At 37.5% G+C, this 18,371-nt stretch overlaps 2 protein-coding genes across 2 annotated transcripts; one reads left to right on the top strand and one right to left on the bottom strand.

The window, feature by feature from the left end:
* Positions 1 to 997: 997 nt before the first annotated feature.
* Positions 998 to 5,153, top strand: LOC309479442 (uncharacterized protein). Its single transcript, XM_082143582.1, has 4 exons — positions 998 to 1,271; positions 1,827 to 1,988; positions 2,172 to 2,373; positions 2,497 to 5,153. Exons 1-4 carry the CDS (start codon positions 1,164 to 1,166, stop codon positions 2,607 to 2,609), a joined length of 585 nt encoding a protein of 194 aa, XP_081999708.1. The 5' UTR covers positions 998 to 1,163; the 3' UTR covers positions 2,610 to 5,153.
* arl6ip1 (ARL6 interacting reticulophagy regulator 1) lies at positions 4,591 to 18,053 on the bottom strand. The gene is made up of 6 exons (XM_082143558.1): positions 17,894 to 18,053; positions 16,863 to 16,996; positions 9,332 to 9,451; positions 8,584 to 8,701; positions 7,656 to 7,740; positions 4,591 to 5,462 (listed from the first exon to the last, which is right to left on the bottom strand). Exons 1-6 carry the CDS (start codon positions 17,927 to 17,929, stop codon positions 5,344 to 5,346), a joined length of 612 nt encoding a protein of 203 aa, XP_081999684.1. The 5' UTR covers positions 17,930 to 18,053; the 3' UTR covers positions 4,591 to 5,343.
* Positions 18,054 to 18,371: the final 318 nt, after the last annotated feature.

Below are 18,371 nucleotides of genomic sequence, written 5' to 3'. Positions count from 1 at the left end.
TATATATATATATATATATATATATATATATATATATATATATATATATATATATATATATATAATGCACAATCAGCATTCAGCACACATGTGTTATGAATTATGTGTGATCAATTAATACAAACAGGAAACACCAATACTTATGCTCACATAAAATAGGGATGGAACACAGCAAAATGTGTGGGTTGGCACTTGGCAGACAGCAGATAAAGCATTTTATCTGCTGTTTTCGAAGTTAATGTAGAATGTGATAAGTAGGCCTAACGTTACTAGTATCAGAGTTATCATGAGTGTGGCGGGAGAGTCAGCTGCGAGAAACAACCATGTCGAGTGAGCGGTGTTGTAAAATAGGTTACTTTGAGAAATAAACCATCTTTATATATGTTTTTATATCTTTTTTGGGGGGGACATACTGTTTGTAATTCTGCCTAAATTTACTTTGTGATGTCTAAACCTCTCTCTTCTGTTATTTTAGAAATAATTTGGGTCTGATGGATGGATCTCATAATTTGGTCACCAAATCCACCAACACAACATTAAAGGTTACTGGAAACTTGCCTGCCTTTATTTCACACAGAATGGATTTAATGTTACCCAATTTCACTCAGGTGATGTAGGCCTATAGCCTCCTCCATTTTATTTCCTAGAAAATATATTGCTCTGATGTGAACAGCTGCCGAGAAACAGCTGGGTCAGTCCGACAGCACAACATAGAGGTTACCGAAATTGTACCCCTCTCTATTTCACAAAGACCCATTGGTGATGTCTATCCTCTATTTTAGATCCTAGAATTTTAGATCCCCTCCTCTATTTTAGATCTCCCCCCCCCCCCCCCCCCCCCCCGACTCCGATTCCCAAAACGACTTTTGTAATATTTAGAAAAGTAACGTTACTGACATAAATGCTTTTTCACGCTTGCAGTTTCAAATAAAAATAATTTTGTTTGGACGTTGCTATTAGCGCCCGTTGTGACCATAGACAGTATAAGAAGGTTGTGACCAATAATCAACAACAAACGATCTGTAGGCTATAGAATCAAAGTAGAGGCGGAAAGCCGAGAGGAGAATATATATCATATAGCCTACTGTGTTTCTCTGATTTTATCAAGTCGTGTAATCACTGAGGAGAACTTCAACTGCAGTGGTGTCTTTGAAAATCATCAGATGAGTTCAACCAAAGAGAGTCCAGTAATGTGCAAGCGGCCAATGCATCAAAGCACACTGACTCTTGGCGATCAGACCAAATCTATTTATTCTACAACACACTCAGAGGTAAGAGCACACTATGAGCGCAATTTAATATTTGTATTATTATTGTACTTACTTCGTTACCATGGATACAACAGTACAAGTTAAGATCATGCACATTATTCAGAAGAAGCCATGGCAGGTATGAAACATGAAAGCCTGCCGTGAAGCTGTATAAAGTTCCTAAATCACTTATAATTTTCCACAGCTCATGTTGTCTAGAGTTTTTTTTTGTGTACTGAAACTTATTGGAAAGACATGTTTGCAGTGTTTTGTAAGCAGAACAACGCTGGCTTGTTTTTGGCTGCATTTGAACCAAATTCCGAGCTCAGAGTCCTCGGACAGCATGCCAAATACGCACACTCTCCACTTTATCCAAATTACACGCAGGCCTATTATTCTATGTGTAAACTCGTGAAGTGAGTTTTATTCATACAAGTCTGCAGAGATAAATGTGGCCTTAAGACGGATGACAGAAAATTGCACTCATAATGAGACAATTTTTTTCATCACTCATAAAGCCAACTGAAAATGAATAATGTTGGTGACAGTAACTAGTTCCAGTTCTGTTTCTTAAAGAGTTTTTCAGGGAGAGGACGCGACGGTCAAGAACTGGTCTTTCTCCCCCGAGATTCACGTTATCCCTCTCAGCATAATAGAAGTGACCTCAGTAACATGCCACGTGTGACACAAGCACAGACACACTCCAGAGATCTACATGGCCCGAAGGACATCGTACCAGTAAGTCTAAAGTGTTTATTCAGACAGAGTGTATTTGTCTATTTGTAGTGAATCTTGAGAGTAGATGGCAATATTGAACCTACAGAGTATGTAAAAAGGTTTAAGAATCTGCTTAAAACACATTGTTCAACCGCGCAATGCATCTAATTATTATAAAGGGTGCTGTGTCGTGTATGTGTACAGCATCATGTCCTACACAGAGTGGGGGTACAGAACAGGGCACAGAACCGTGATGGTTTTGTGATGAAGGAGGTCACCAACCCCACTGAGGCCACACTGTACCAGACCACATATCAAACAGTGCACTGCTCCACTTCCAGCAGATCTCAAACAAATGAATCAAGCGGACAACCTGTCTCCTGGCACATGCATAATATTATCACAGGTACAAAGGGGCTTTTAGCGAAACTCATTTCTACAGAATTGGATGATGTTTGTGTACTGCAGTAAGCAAGCGACTCATAAATGACCACGCAAAGAGCCATATTGCTATTTTTTTGGGCAACAGGAGAGGAGAAGGCTGCAGCGGGGCCTGGGCGGCCCAGAAGACAGTCTGGGGAGAGCATTCTGTGGGCAGCGCGGCGCTGGGAGACACAGTGCGACTCTTTTCGTTTGTACTGAATCTCTCAGCTAAAAAGTCACAACACAACACCAATAAATTCTCAAAATTGGACAAGTCATTGTCAAGTCACCTTTATTTTTTTTATAGCACTTTATATAAATAGTTTCAAAGCAGCTTCACATAAACAAAGTATCAGAACTTTCCTGATATGAGACAGTGGAGAACAATAACAGTTTTAAAACAATATGAGGGTGAGTAAATATTTGTAATGCTATATTTTATATTATATCATATTTGGGCTTATTTATATACAATAGAATTTATCAAGATTTTGAATTAGCTTTTATTTTCATTGTGGTTTAAAGGGGTGGTATAATGCAATTTTCACAAGATGTAAAATAAGTCTTTGATGTCCCCAGAGTGTGTATGTGAAGTTTTAGCTCAAAATACCCCACATATATTTTTATATAGCATGTTAAAATTGTCACATTTTGAGTGTGAGCAAAAACACACCGTTTTGTGTCTGTTCCTTTAAATGCAAATGAGCTGCTGCTCCCGAACAGAGGGCGGAGCTTCAACAGCTTGTGTCCTTTTACCTCACACAGACATGCACTGGAAATTTCAAAAACTTTTAGCCTTTTATGTTCAAACCGGATTCAGACAATGATGGAGAGACTCAAGTAGAAGAGTGACAACATGTAGAATGCAACAGGACATTTCTGAATGGTTAGTTGATGAATTTATGTAGCTTATGTGTAGTTATCTTCTAGTCATTGATTAGCATATTCTGTCTTGATAATCTATAAATCGTGTTCCGGGGGCGGGGTTTATGTAAATTTTAGGGTTAGTGATGTCACTAACTGAGGAATGTCGTGTAGTCCCTACCAGCCGTTTGTTGTAGTCCTTAAAAAGCAATTTCCTTAAAAGCAAATATCTCCCTTTGCTTTGAACTTTTAGCATTGCAACTTTACAGATGTTGTTTATGCTCAAACAGCAACATTACACACTAACTAAAGTTAAAGGGTTAGTTCACCCAAAAATGAAAATTCTGTCATTAATTACTCACCCTCATGTTGTTCCAACCCCGTAAGACCTTCGTTCATCTTCAGAACACAAATTAAGATATTTTTGATTAAATCTGAGAGCTGTCTCACGCCTTCATAGGCTTCTAAGGGACTGAAACTTGCTGGCCCAGAAAAGTTATTAAAGAGATCGTTAATATAGTCCAAGTGACTCCAGTGGCTCAATCTTAAGTTTATCAAGCAACGAGAATACTTTTTGTGCGCAGAAACAAACAAAAATAACGACTTTATTCCACTATTCATTTCCTTCTCTCTGGGCCTCGAGTTATTTCACGTAGTGTTTTAACACAGCGCGTCTGTGTTGCACGTCACCACGTAGGCTCACTATTGGCCGACGCGGGTCATGTGTGTGATGCGTGTGGCGTACAACACAGACGCGCTGCGTTAAAACACTATGTGAAATAACTCGAGGCCCAGAGAGAAGGAAATGAATAGTGGAATAAAGTCGTTATTTTTGTTTGTTTTTGCGCACAAAAAGTATTCTCGTTGCTTGATAAACTTAAGATTGAGCCACTGGAGTCACTTGGACTATATTAACGATCTCTTTAATAACTTTTCTGGGCCAGCAAGTTTCAGTCCCTTAGAAGCCTATGAAGGCGTGAGATAGCTCTCAAATTTAATCAAAAAATATCTTAATTTGTGTTGCGAAGATGAACGAAGGTCTACGGGGTTGGAACAACATGAGGGTGAGTAATTAATGACAGAATTTTCATTTTTGGGTGAACTAACCCTTTAAAAAAGTGAAATCATAATCAACCACCCCTTAAGTTTTAGTAATTGGTATGTGCTTTTGCCACTTTTGTTTCTCCCTTTATGTTAGCTTTATAATTTCAGTACTAATAACTTATAAGTGTTTTTTCATCAAATTTTTATATTTTACTTAAGCTTTTTTTTTTTTTATTACCCAAAATAATTGTATTAGTTTTAGTTTACAATTAGACTGATTTGGGAAACAAAATGAGTTTTGAATAAGTTTATTGTTGTAATGAACACACTCAAACACAAAATGACAATTAAAAGAACAAGTAGAGAAGACAAACTTAAAACAAGCCAAAGAAATACAAAGAAAAAATGAACATATTATATACACACAGCCCAGAAACAGGTGTTGGATTGGGAAGTGGCTAGAGCCTGAGGACAGTAATGAGGTCCACACAGCACTAGTACAGCAGTAAGGGTCTAAAATCCCCTACACAAATACTCCAGTTCTGTTTTCCAGTGCAATTTTCAGAACAGTGCAGAAATGCATGTTTCCAAGCCATCCAAAGAAGAAAAGGCTGCATTTCAAGACTTCTGATGATGCGTTCTGTGCATCTAATTGGTTAAAGTAAATGTTCGGTGGTTGCTTCACTGATTGGAAGAAATTAAGCGGTCTTTACATTTTGCACAGACTTAACATTTACTTATGACATGCAAATAATCATAGATGCGAGACAATGAACACATTTCAGTGTTGAAAAAAAAAAAATACTTCTGATGGCAAACAAATGTATAATTTGAAATTAGACCTAAAAACAGAAATTACATATTAACCTCAAGAGATTTCAGCATACATTTAAGCTGTTTACTAGATGTTACTTTTCACTATCAGCTCAGCATCTGCAAATGCTTCACATTGGTCTTCAGAGATTTGACTGTAAGCATGGGGGGAGAGGACCACGTTTAACTCTTAAATTTGTCAGAATTTAACTTTTCACTTGAGCCTTTTCTTTTACTCATTCTTCTTCTCTTTCTGCTTGAGAAGTTTGTTGATCTCTCTCTTCACCATGCCAGCATACTTGGTGATGATGCCATGCTGGTTGAGGCCAGGCAGAAGCAGAAGGAAACTCACTGTTGATACAAAACAGAAAATTAGTGTACAATCACTAATTGGATGGCCCTGTGAAGGACTAAAGCAGTCTACACAACTCATCTGTGCCACAGACATTTTAAAATGAAAAAGTAATCTTTTGGATTATGGAATTTGGTGTAGTGTGTCATATAATATTAATAAATAGTATATGACATACTAGATACAGTATAGTATAGAACTGTATATCCTATCTGCTCAGGGGTGCACATAACAGGTGCAGTAAAAATAAACAATGTGCAGCAGAAAACGTGGAGGGAATCGCTTTTGAGTAGGGCTGGGTATCGTTCAAAAATTTGAGATACCGGTTCCTGAATGATACTTTTTCCATACCAATTTTATGAAATCCATTTTAACAAGATTACATAACACATTACCTCAGAAAAACTTTGGTTTTATTTTTTCTGTTTGCACAAAGGAACTATTTTTTTTTATAAAGAGCTCATGCTCACCAAAGCTGAATTTGTTTGATCAAAAATACAGTAAAACTTGTAACATTGTGAAATAGTATTACAATTTAAAATCTTATTTGAATATATTTCAAAATGTAAATTATTCCTGTGATGTCAAAGCTGAATTTTCAAAATCATTACTTCAGTGTCACATGATCCTTCAGAAATATGAAAACAGTTTGCTGCTTAATATTTTGGAAACTATGATAAATGTTTTCATGATTCTTTGATGAATAAAAACGTCAAAAGAACAGCATTTATTTGAAACAGAAATCTTTTGTAACATTACACATGTTTTAAGGTCACGATTTTGATCACTTTAATGCATCCTTACTGAAAAAAATTCTGACTAACCAACACATTTTTGAACGGCAGTGTACATTCAGTAGGTCATTACTGCAATATAAACACTATCAGAGTGATCAACAAGGTATCTCTTCATTTACAAGTCGGAGCAACTTTCTGCTCTTATGTTTACTCCGTGCACTGTCAAGGTCTTCATCATATTTGTCATGGTATCGGTCTTTGCAGCAATTATTTTACCGCAAATACTGCATCGCGCGCTGTTGGCATCAAGCCTGGAGAAATGTAGCCACACTTTTGATCGACTTTTCCACATCTTTAGGGTATTGTGTGTGTGTGTGTGTGTGCTCGCGTCTCATATGAGTATGTGCGTGGAGAGTTTGTGTGTGCGCGCGCACCTCATATGAGTATGTTTTAGGTGTGTCGTTGTGCATTTCATATGTATTTGTTTGAGCACTGACGTTGAAGAGTTAACCCCTTAGGTATCGAAATCTGGTACCGAACAAGTCATTTTTCGATACTAGATAGTATCGAGGCAATTCGGTCGGTACCTAAAAAGAATCTAACTCGGTTCCCAGCCTTACTTTTGAGTACCAACATTTCTAGTATTTTTAGGGACAGGGACACGTTTACTTACTGGGGTAGGATTTTTTCCCCATCTCTGGTAAGACAGCAATCATGGCGTGTTCATTAATTATTAGGGGTGCAACGTATCGCAGTTGATCCGTACGGACCAGGCCCCACGGTTCGGCATGCATGTGTTTCGCGGATTAACTGCTAAGTTTAACCAACGTAGAGTGAATTTTTACTGAAAGTTTACTCGCGCTTGAACGACACATACACACAAAATCACGTCAAAATACCCATCTAAAGTATTCTCTCGGTTATGTCATAAGTGAACAGCTGAGGAAGAAACCGAATGTGTGTCAGTATATTCGGTCCATCCATTAGGCAGCTTGTAGGATAAGTGTGTCGCATAAAGTGCGAGTACCAAGCAGCATCTCAAGGTGCTTCCTTGAGAACCAGGCTGAAAAAAGGTATGTGCACCCCTGTATATAGTGCTATTATTTCATAAAGAGTAACACTTATATAACAAATGAAAAATGAGTGCACAAGAACATTTCACCTAATTGGTACAAACAGATTGAACAAATCTTGTGTGCAGGTAGGGTAAGAGGCAGCATATTTTTGGACTGGAACTTTGGCTTTCCATGACCTAAATACAATGGCCTCTTTGTCGCACAGCCTAGTCATCATTTGCATGAGCTAGGCTTTGATAAAGGACCGTGACTTCTCTACAGTTTGCAGGCTGGTGTGTGTCAGTGCATTGCTCTAATGTAATACGACAGCCTTTCAACACAGGGGATTTTCTTCCATGTGGTTTGCTTAATTTTTAGCCCAGATAAACAGAATACGTACCGATCAGGTAAGTAAGGAAGAGGTTATGCACTTGTTGTCCGATCCAGGCAACAGCCACAAGACTGCTGATCACAGAGAGGAAATACTGTAGAGAAGTAGAACAAATGTGTTACATGGAGTACACTGAGAAGGAGCCTATTTTCTGAAGAAGTTAAAACAATATTACAGAAATGCTACAAAGTTTTCACTTGCACAAACAACTTGTGTGAGCAACATCTGACATCCAATCAATAAATTTGTATATCAATTTGTGTAAGCTTTAGAAAGAGATCTTTTATGGTCACCAACGCTGAACTTATTTGCACAAATACAGAGTAAAAACAGCAATACTGTGAAATTTTATAATTTAAATAAACTGTTCTCAATTTTAGTATATTTTAAAATGTAATTTATTCATGTGATGGGCAAAGCAGTCTCCATTACTCCAGTCTGAAAACCATGATAGATGTTTTTTTTGTTTTGTTTTTCAGTATTCTTTGATGAACAAAATTCAAAAGAACAGCATTCGTTTCAAATAGAAATGTTTTGTAACATTATAAATGTCTTTATGGTCCCAAATTGATCATTTTAATGCATCCTTACTAAATAAATGTATTAATCCCTTCCCCCAGAACCACTCTTACTGACCCCAAATATACTTGTGCAATGCTTGTGCAAATGTCTGTTGTATTTGCACGACACAATAATACTGAATATTGACTGTGCCCTTAAATATGTTCTCCTAACGGCACCAAGTGCTCTTTAATTATGTATGGGTAGAGCCATGACCTCAGGCTCATGTTTGTTTGTTCTTACTGCTGAGCAACAGGGTGAAAGCCAAATTAGCAGTGTGAAATGGCGGTTTACAGTGTGAAATGCTTATGAGTCACAAGTGAGCTCTAAGACATGAAACAAGGAAGATGTTGTTCAACAAGTCAAAGGAGCGTACCATTTTTGGCTTTTCTTCCTTCAGGGCAAACAGACGTTTCCACCAGCCAAGAACACGGCGCTGAGTTTTCACAAGGTTCCCACAGATCTCATGGAAACGCTGCTGCTGTTCTGTGGTCCTGTGCAGGAACAAAACAACACTCCTCAAAAAACATACATGATAAACAATATCTTAATTCTTCAATGAACGCGCCTTTATGGGTAATCAACGCATCCAATGATGAGGAAATCTGCTTCTATTTCTGCTTGGCCAATGCATTTTATTTCTGGGCATAAACATGACCATATTGAAGACTTAAAGCTAAGAGCCACAGGAAGCTGCCAGACACTAAAATAAACACCAGGGCTCTGATCTCACATTGCAAGACCTCTCACTGCAGAGAGAACAGGCGGGATCAGCACAGTGAAGATTTGCTGAGTCAAACCAACACTGCCTGACACTGGATACTCGGCAGCAACTGCAACTTGTCAATCAAAGACACCAGAGACCCAGGGTCCTGAACTAGAGCAAGGGAAGTTGCCAGGTGTGATAGACTAAAATGGAATCAGAAGATGCAAGAACATTCATGCTGTGCAAATACCTGCATGTGTTCTCAGGGGATCTGAAGTTTTTGCCGTTTATTACATGGAGAAATAAACACTTGAGTTCTAAAGAGAAACATGTTATTTGATATTAACCTTGCTATTAGATGAAGAGATTGCGATGAGAGCCTGTGGTTAAGAGCGGGGCTTGTTGTTCATTCACTCACCATTTGTTAGAACCAAAGACACGGGGGGCAAGAGTGGGCACCAGGTAATCAGCCAGGCACAGGATCATGACACTGCAGGACAGACCAGTAAGCACAGAGGGGTCCAAGTAGTAGATCAGCCTGCCAACGGAGAGAGAGGAAATTAAACTCTTGAATTTATTTCATTATTTGATGACTGTACACAAATAATCACAACAGAAAACACAGAGTGACACACGATTGCTTGAAAGTAAAAGGGGGAAGGGAAAGGACATCACCATTTAGAACTTGCTTATTCTCCTAACCGTTGTGGCACGCTACACTTTAAAAAAATAATTGACTGGCTGCATCTGAAATCACATACCTCCCTACTATATAGCAAGCAAAAACAGTATGTGACAAAAGTAGTATGTCCAGATGACCTACTACTTTCGGCGAGATTCTGAAGTGTGCATATGATGTGATTCATGCTTAAAATGGGCACCATAAATGTAAGGAATTTGTCTATATGGGCACCAAATTAATATTGTCAATTTTGGTCATGTCACTTAAGGTGAGTGTCAGAATGTCAAATGGCCGCTTACCTTGGGGCACCAGCTAAGAAAGTTGCCAAAAACAGTAAATTAACGATCAAAGATGATTGTTGAATAAATCAAATTATGTTACAGCTTTCCTGTAGCTCAGTGGTAAGAGCATTGCGTTAACAACGCAAGGTTGTGGGTTCGATCCCAGGGGATTGCACATACCTATGTATAAATGTATAGGATAATGCAATGTAAGTCGCTTTGGATAAAAGCGTCTGCCAAATGCATAAATGTAAATGTTAAATGGCAAGGAGTCTGTCATCTGACCAATCTTAAGGATTTGTGAGATATCGTTAACTTGCAGAGCCTCTTCTGTATTATCAACACCAGGAAGACAGAAGTGTAATAAAACACATTTTATTACCAAAAAAATAAACAGGAGTAAATCAACAACTACTAAATGAATATCATGAATGATAAAGGAATTAAGTGCATAAGATGTATAAAATACAAGTGATAAAGGCGGGTGCGGCTATGACATTTATATTACCTTATGGAAAGATAAAACTAATAAAGGCAAAGACCACTGACCTATATGACTGGATTGCTCATGACTAGGGTTGTAACGGTATGAGATTTTCACGGTATGATAATCGTCTCAGAAAATATCACGGTTTCACGGTATGCTGTATTAAACAATCATTATTATTATTATAATCATCATCTACAATGACCCTTAAATGAATGAAGTATTTTATTTCCTCAGAAATTCTGGGTTGTCTGATATAATTTGTCTGGATTCTATGATTTAATACAAATATATTATTGAAAATGCAATCAGATGAAATGTAACAACTTTTGTTTGTCTGCAGATTATGCACATCAGAGGTTTACTAAATTAAACCCAGGCTATATTATAATTATAGAAAAATATTTCTTAAATAATGTTTAAATAAACTTTATTATTATTGTTGTTGTTATAACTTTAAGTTGGCTACATTCTATTGTACAATAGTAATATATTTCTTTAAGCTAAACCGAACTTTTATTTTGACAAGTTGTTCTAAACTCCTATGAGTTTCAGTCAGAGTGTATTTGACGATGATTCTTTTAAATAATATTATGAAATGCTCATTTAGTTCTCTCAGCAGCACTGGATATGTTCATGTGTTCACGTACTCATTTAGTGAGCGAGACGACATATGCATTAAACACCATGAGTGTCACACACACTTGAGTGTGTAGGCTACTAGGTGAAACGGCGCTGCTCATTCACACAGACACGCAGAACAAGCAGAATATAGATTTACAGTATATCATTGGTTTTTTTTGCGCTGTATATTAATAGACACACTCATATAGTGATTTGATTTATTACACAGCTATATTTTAGATTTATTCATCCATCTATCAAATTGTAGCCTGGGAAAACCCAGACAACTTTCGGCAAATTTAGATTTGCTCTGCAAGTAAGTCTGGCAAAGAGCTCATTCAAGGCCATTTCCATGCCGTGGAAATCGCGGCACCAATCAGAAACGTTGAGGCGGGCTTTACACGATGACGATCGCTCTGATTGGTTTTAGGTCTAGCCTATCCAATTGTGCCCAGAGGCATTTGAGCGACGTCCGTTGGTGAAGCCAGAGAAGCGCACCAACTTTTAAATGCAGCATTATTATATTCAAATTGCAAACACATGAGGACAGTGTTCATGAAAGACCCACTGTCAGATGAACATGCTACTACATTGCTCTCCGAAACGGTAGGAAATTTAATTAGATTTAATAGAGGATTTAAACTGTGACAAGATGATTGACAGGGCAGTTTACATGACGGGATGCACGCGACAGATCCGTACGATAAAGATGATGAAGTAGTATGTCCAAAAGTTGCCTACTTTTTTGCTACACATTCAAAAGTAAATACATTTTCTTCACAAAAAGAGTATACTTTTATGGCGTAGTGTAACATAGGCGAATTGGGACGCAGCATATGGCTTTACACATGACGATCGCTCTGATTGGTTTTTGGAGTTTTAGGTCTATCCAATTGCGCCGAGAGGCATTTGAGCGACGTCCGTTGGTGACGCCCCTTTGGAAATGATTTGTCTATGGAGCTTTGCCAGACCATAACTCAGTTACTACTAAGAATGGTCTGGTTTTAACCAGGCTAATCAAATTGCGCATTTTACGTGAAATCTGCGTTATATTGTAAAATTCCCTCTGCAACACGGAAATAATATGGGCCTTAAGTTATAAATGGAGCTTTATCTGCATGGAGGGATGGTGTTCGCGAATATGGGAGATCATGTTCGACGTATTTCCTCCTTTTGCAGCCACTCTTCGTCCAGATTTCTGAACACAACTGGATCCATCTTCAAGGAAAACCCCGCATTTGTTTTTCGGATACTCAAAGTATTTCCACACTGTAGATTTTAACTTTTTTTTCCGGCGGGGGATAGAGATTAGAATTTGCAGCCTCTGTCTCAGACATTTTCTCCATTGTACATGTATGGGTGGAGTGGAAAGAAGTTGCATATGTGCAGGAGAGATCTGGTTTAATTTTCTTTCCAAAACCGTGGATAAGCGAATGTTCACGATATGATAATCGTAAATGTTAATATCATGATAAACCCACATACCGTTACAACCCTACTCATGACATCATAAAAAGTGAAGCCACTGCACCACCATATTGGCAATCCTTAGTACTCCCTCAAATTCTATTGAATAATGAGAAAACATTACCTAACTCAGCGTTTTTCTGTCTGAAGTCTCCCTGTACAGTCTTACAAAGCAAACATCCTAAACATTTAAATGGTTATTTGTTTAAAGTCAGGAAATTCCCCCGCTTATTTAAAGTTACATTCATCTTCATTATAGTAGCAAATATCAGATCAGATGGCCGACAAGACACCTTAGCATATATATTACAAATGTCAAAATGATTCTTCTGAAATGAGATTTACGATTGTAAGTCAAGAAATAATATACATGCTTCAAAACTTATTCAGAGAAATAACGCTGACTGCGTATGGATTTAAAGACATGAAGCTTTATTTCCAAGCATACTGTCGCTCCAAGCAAGATGATGCATGGTAAACCTTGGATTTTTAATACAACATTGTAATAGGGGCTTGTATGCAGTATAACATTTATTGTATATTCGAATAAATTTCTGCTAATAATCCCAGATATACGTTCACGCTTAATATGTTCGGCATAATTATGTACAAGAAATCCATTTTGTGTTGGTTCAGTTGTCAGAGTGCAGTAGAAACCCATCTCAACAATTTCTATATACCACTTAAAGACCACCATAAACATTGCAGATAATGTCCGAAACAACAATTCATTTACATACAAACCATTGGGACAGGATTAGTTCTTAGCATATATATATATCATACATATATGCTAAGAACTAATCCTGTCCCAATGATTGTGACAACGAGTGTCTGTTGAAAGGGTACATTTATCCCTTTCCGATGAGGAGGAGATCGCAATTTGGCACTTCTCCATTCCAGTGCTGCGATTGGCTGCTGGCATCCGAGGGGGCACACACAGTGTGGCCCACCCTTCTATCCCCATGGAACTCATTAGCATGGTTTAACACAGTGGTTCCCAACCTTTTTTTGTCTGAGACCCCCTTTTCCCCAAGAAAATATTTTAGGGCCCCCCTTCACATTTAATGATATCGCTCTTGTAAGCTTGCAGCAAGGATGACAAAATATGTTGTTTTCAAACAAACGGTATGTTTACTATAACCAGATATGTTTATGCACAAATAATAGCCTATAATATTGAATATAGTTGACCTCTCAGGAATCTAGCCAGTAGGATTTTATGTAGCGTGTTAAACATTTGACATTGACGAGTGCTGTTAGACTGCTGAGACCGAGCAGCCTAAAATTTTAACTTTTAAAACCTAAAACAACACTAAAATGATAAGATAAGATGAATAAAATGAGCCCATCTTCAACAAAAAACGGTACAATATAGTATGGTCATTGCAAAAAGAAATATTTTAACTCTATGGAAAAATGAAAATGTGCCATCTTTTAAGACCTGGTTATTAGAAATCACTCATCTATTGCATCTAGAGAGGGTTCGACATAGCGTTTGTTTGACCTCTGCGACCTTTGATAAAATGTGGCAGCCTTTTATGTTGTACTTGTCGAGACTATAACCCTGTGGGTATTTAGGTGTGTATGCATTATCGGTGCTTCTCGCCATGTACATGTATTTCACTTTGTTGAGATAACAAGCATGTTCTTGTATTATTTCTGAGCAGGTTTTTATTTTATTTTTTTTTTTATTATCTATACTATTTTGTTTCTTTCTGAGGGAGGGAATGTGTATTCCACTTATTTCATTTATATTTGAGTTTATGTGTCTTTATTTGTATTTTTTCTGTCTATATTTACACTGTTTGTGTAATTGAAAATGTGTAAATAAAATATATAAAAAAAATAAAATAAAATAAAAAGATGAATAAAATGAGAAAATATTAATTCTACTACTTTTAGAAATAGCACAAAATCACAATTGGCTCTAATCTGAGGGAGCAGGTACGAAGAATTGCTGCAAATATAGTGAAACTGCTATCTATCCTGCTTAAATACATTCAAAGAGATTACATTTTTGGAGTTGTTTGGAACTATTGAGCTCCATGAACCACGTAGCCACAAAATCAAAGCATGTCGCAACTCTGTTTTTCAACGGCTCTGGTCCAGATTACAAGTGAGTCACTGAATCATTTACTCAAATGATTAGCCTAGTTCAAATATACTAATTCATTCATCAACACCACCACTGTGTGTTGCAAGGAAATGTGCAACGGTTAATTCGGCTGTGGCTTCCTTTGGAAATGCAAAAATAGACAATGCAATTGGCAATATTTCTTTTAATTTAAAATATTATTCTAAAATGTAAATTACTCAAAACTTGTTTATTGAACAACTGTATAAAAACAATTACACTGGTAATCGTGATTTTGTTCTGAATATCAGATAGATTGCAATATATAGGCAAATACTTTATATACAGAATGACTATGAATAAGAGAAAGTGCAATGTGCAATATTGCAGATTAAGTCCCGCCTTCTAAAGAAAAGAGCCAATCGTTGATTAGTAAAGTCATAGCATCACTGCAGCTGCCATTAAAAGCTCCAGTTTCTATAGAAACAGTCAGTGCTCTGAGATGCACGCTTAGGACTGCGCATAAGCTTGGTCCAGTCCTTTTTTTTTTGTTGTCATGATTTTAATGTTTAGATCGAATCCGAATGTTGTCCGATTTCATTGGTGATTTCAAAAATGAAATTTAATTGTAAGCTTCAGCAGTTTTGGAGAATTTAATGTTTCCTCATTCAAAGAGATAGGCCTGGCACACTTCATGCACTTTCGGTCTTGTGGACTTGCAATGGCTGCCGCGTGAGCATGTCTGTTAAGTCTATGGGTGTCCCATTTGTCATTTTAGGTTTCAGAAGGGTGCTCGCGAGTGCCGCCTTTGCGGTCAATATGCGCCCTCGATGCACACTTCTGCCGAGCCCGCACTGATGCGAGCTCCACAGCAGACTTCTTCCTGACAGTCAAAGAGGCGTTACGTCACGAAAGTGCTGACTCGTAGGAAGACCACGAGTGCTTTGGGTGCCATTTGGGACCGGGCCATAGGAGCCTCACTTGCATGCCCGAGAGGTAGGGCTGCTCGATTATGGAAAAAATCATAATCACGATTATTTTGGTCAGTATTGAAATCACGATTATGTAACACGATTATTTCACATGACTTTGGGAACGTGTTGCATTTATTAAAAAGACACGGTAACACTTTACAATAATGTTAATTCGTTAACATTAGTTAATGTATTAACTAACATGAACTAACAATGAGAAATACATTTGTTACAGTATTTATTAATCTTTTTTAATGTTAGTTAATAAAAATACAGCTGTTCATTGTTTGTTTATGTTAAGTTTACAGTGCATTAACTAATGTTAACAAATACAACCTTTCATTTTAATAACGTATTAGTAAGTGGTGAAATTAATATTAACTAAGATTAGTAAATGCTTTAGAAGTATTGTTCATTATTGTTAACTAATGCTAATTAATGAACCTTATTGTAAAGTGTTACCAAAGACACCTTTCAACAATTCTTAAAAAATCGAAATTTGAACATTGATTGTACTTTTTGAACTATTAAAATAAATAATATAGTATTTTAATATATTCCCGCAGGTCTACCACTTATAGCCTAATGGGGGAAATTCCCCCGCAAACATTGATTCACTTTAGCATGTAGATTGTATGAGTAGCCTAAATGAATCCACACAGATTATAAAATCAAATCAATAATTTTAAAACTTTCTCCAAGACGCAATTTCACAAACCGCGTGAGTGTTCAGCGGTGATGCGTCTTCTCTCTCTCTGTCTCTCAAAATGCGCTGGACAAGGCAAGCGTCGAAACTACACATTCGCGTTCAGGAGTCGGGACATGATGGAATTGTCACTTGCACAATCGGGCCAGCATTGCATCGTAACTAAAGTTGATAATTTTTACTTCGTTTTAAGTTTTATCAGTTTAAACATTCAAGCTGAGAGTTTATGGCATCGGGAGGGGCGGATGTGCGCGTGCGCGCGTCATTCAGAACACAAGACAAAATAAGAGCGTTCTTTCAAAACAGAACATGGCAAAATAATCGTTTTTTACTCGATTATACTATTTTGGTGATCGTTGGGAGCAAAAATCGAAATCGAAATCGAAATTCAATTAATTGCACAGCCCTACCGAGAGGCATTTCAAAGATGGCCACCGAGGGAAATGACTTGTCTTAAAGGGACTTTGATACAAGTTAAGAATGCATAACAACCTATCTGAGGCACAAGAGAGAAAGCGATGATTGTAAAAATCATTAAATACTTTAAGGACTTAAGCTTCTAGTGTGTGACCTTATCCGATTCATTTAAGTGAAAGATTAGGCCTTAAGTCAAGAAGTAGAACTAATGCACACTATGAACCGCAGACTCACGTGAAGAGGATTGTGGTGGCGGCCACTAATGCTGCAGGGTACCACGGCTTCTCCCAGCGCAGGAACTGATCTCCAGCCAGGATGACCTCTCCCCATCCTTGTAGCTGCTCTTCCAGCTGACTGGTCTCCTGAGCCTAGATAAATGCTTCTAGTCAGTATCACTGTTTAAACAATGAGTTCTCTTATGCCATGTGACATGGCATTATCGGGATTGTTTTAAAATGGGAGTGTCATGAAGTCTTGGGATGGGCACATCCAGCTGGAATGTTAACATATATGCAAACACAAAATAGTGACTTATGAGAGATAAATGAAATGGTAAATGTATATAAAAACCAAAAAGGAGCATGTGTTTTTTTTTAAGACAGGGACTGTGAAATGTTCCGTTTAAACCCGCAGGTAAAGTTTAAATGGCCACTTCCTTTCTGTGTTATATTACTTAAAAAAATAGAAGTAAGTTAGTGTCATTTTTTTTTAATGAATTTTAAAAGGCTAAATCACAAACTTAAACCAGAGTTCTTAGTGGCTTTACAACTAACGTTAATCTCAAAACCATTTAGACACGCATGTGGATAATTTCGTCTCGCGTATCTAACGTTACAGCAAAGCTCCATGCTTTCTACAGGCAAGTTAACGTTACAACTTAAAAATATCCACCAGGTAATATATTAAACGTATAAATCCAAGATTTGTGTGAGAAAACCATTTAGTAAGATGCTAGATATAGAGTAATCTTTCTTGTTAGCACTGCATTAGCTTGCTAACATCTTATCACGCACTTCATTTCCGTGGCGTATTTAAAGAACGATTATTCGCTGCGTTAACACGTCTTAAAAATTACAAATAAGAGACAGATTATGTTTTATGGTAGCTAACTTACCCTGTCGCGTACTTTTATAATCTGGTTAAGATGGTGACAGCAGTGACTGTTAGATGTCCGCGTAGCATATTGCTAAAAAGATTACCACGATAGGAAATGTTTCGACAGCAGGCGAACTGCTTGTAAGAAGGAACATTAACAGACCACTTACCAACAGATTTGCACTTTTATTATCGCCCTCAGCCATGGTTTATTTTGGGGAATTTCAGAATTTGTATTCCTCGGAGAGAACGATTATATATGAACCCGCTTCCCCTCTACTGCCGCAGTCTGTCAACCGACCGTTATTTTCAGGATGTTTTTATCTGAAACGCGGAATACAAGGAGTCATGGGAAATGTAGTTCACATTAAAAACAAAATGGCAATGGTACAAAATGGGACTTAAGCTTGAGAACAAATGATCAACGAAAGCCGCAAGGTGCTTTAAATGTGCTGAACGTCAATTAACTGTTGAAAAGCAATAGGTAACTGTAAAATGTAACCTGACACTCAATAAAAATTAAATGGTGTGAGACCAAATGTTAATTTTAAATTACTGATAAAATTACATTTCCCCAAACTGTAGTTAGACAGCTGAGCTTGACAAACTACAATCTGTTTTTTGGGGTGGGGTGGGGGTTTGTATGTT

This window comes from Leuciscus leuciscus (assembly GCF_965113295.1).
Source record: "Leuciscus leuciscus genome assembly, chromosome: 1".
NCBI classification, from domain to species: Eukaryota; Metazoa; Chordata; class Actinopteri; order Cypriniformes; family Leuciscidae; genus Leuciscus; species Leuciscus leuciscus.
Note: the sequence above shows the minus strand (reverse complement) of the source record. Positions and strands in the feature narration are given on the sequence as shown.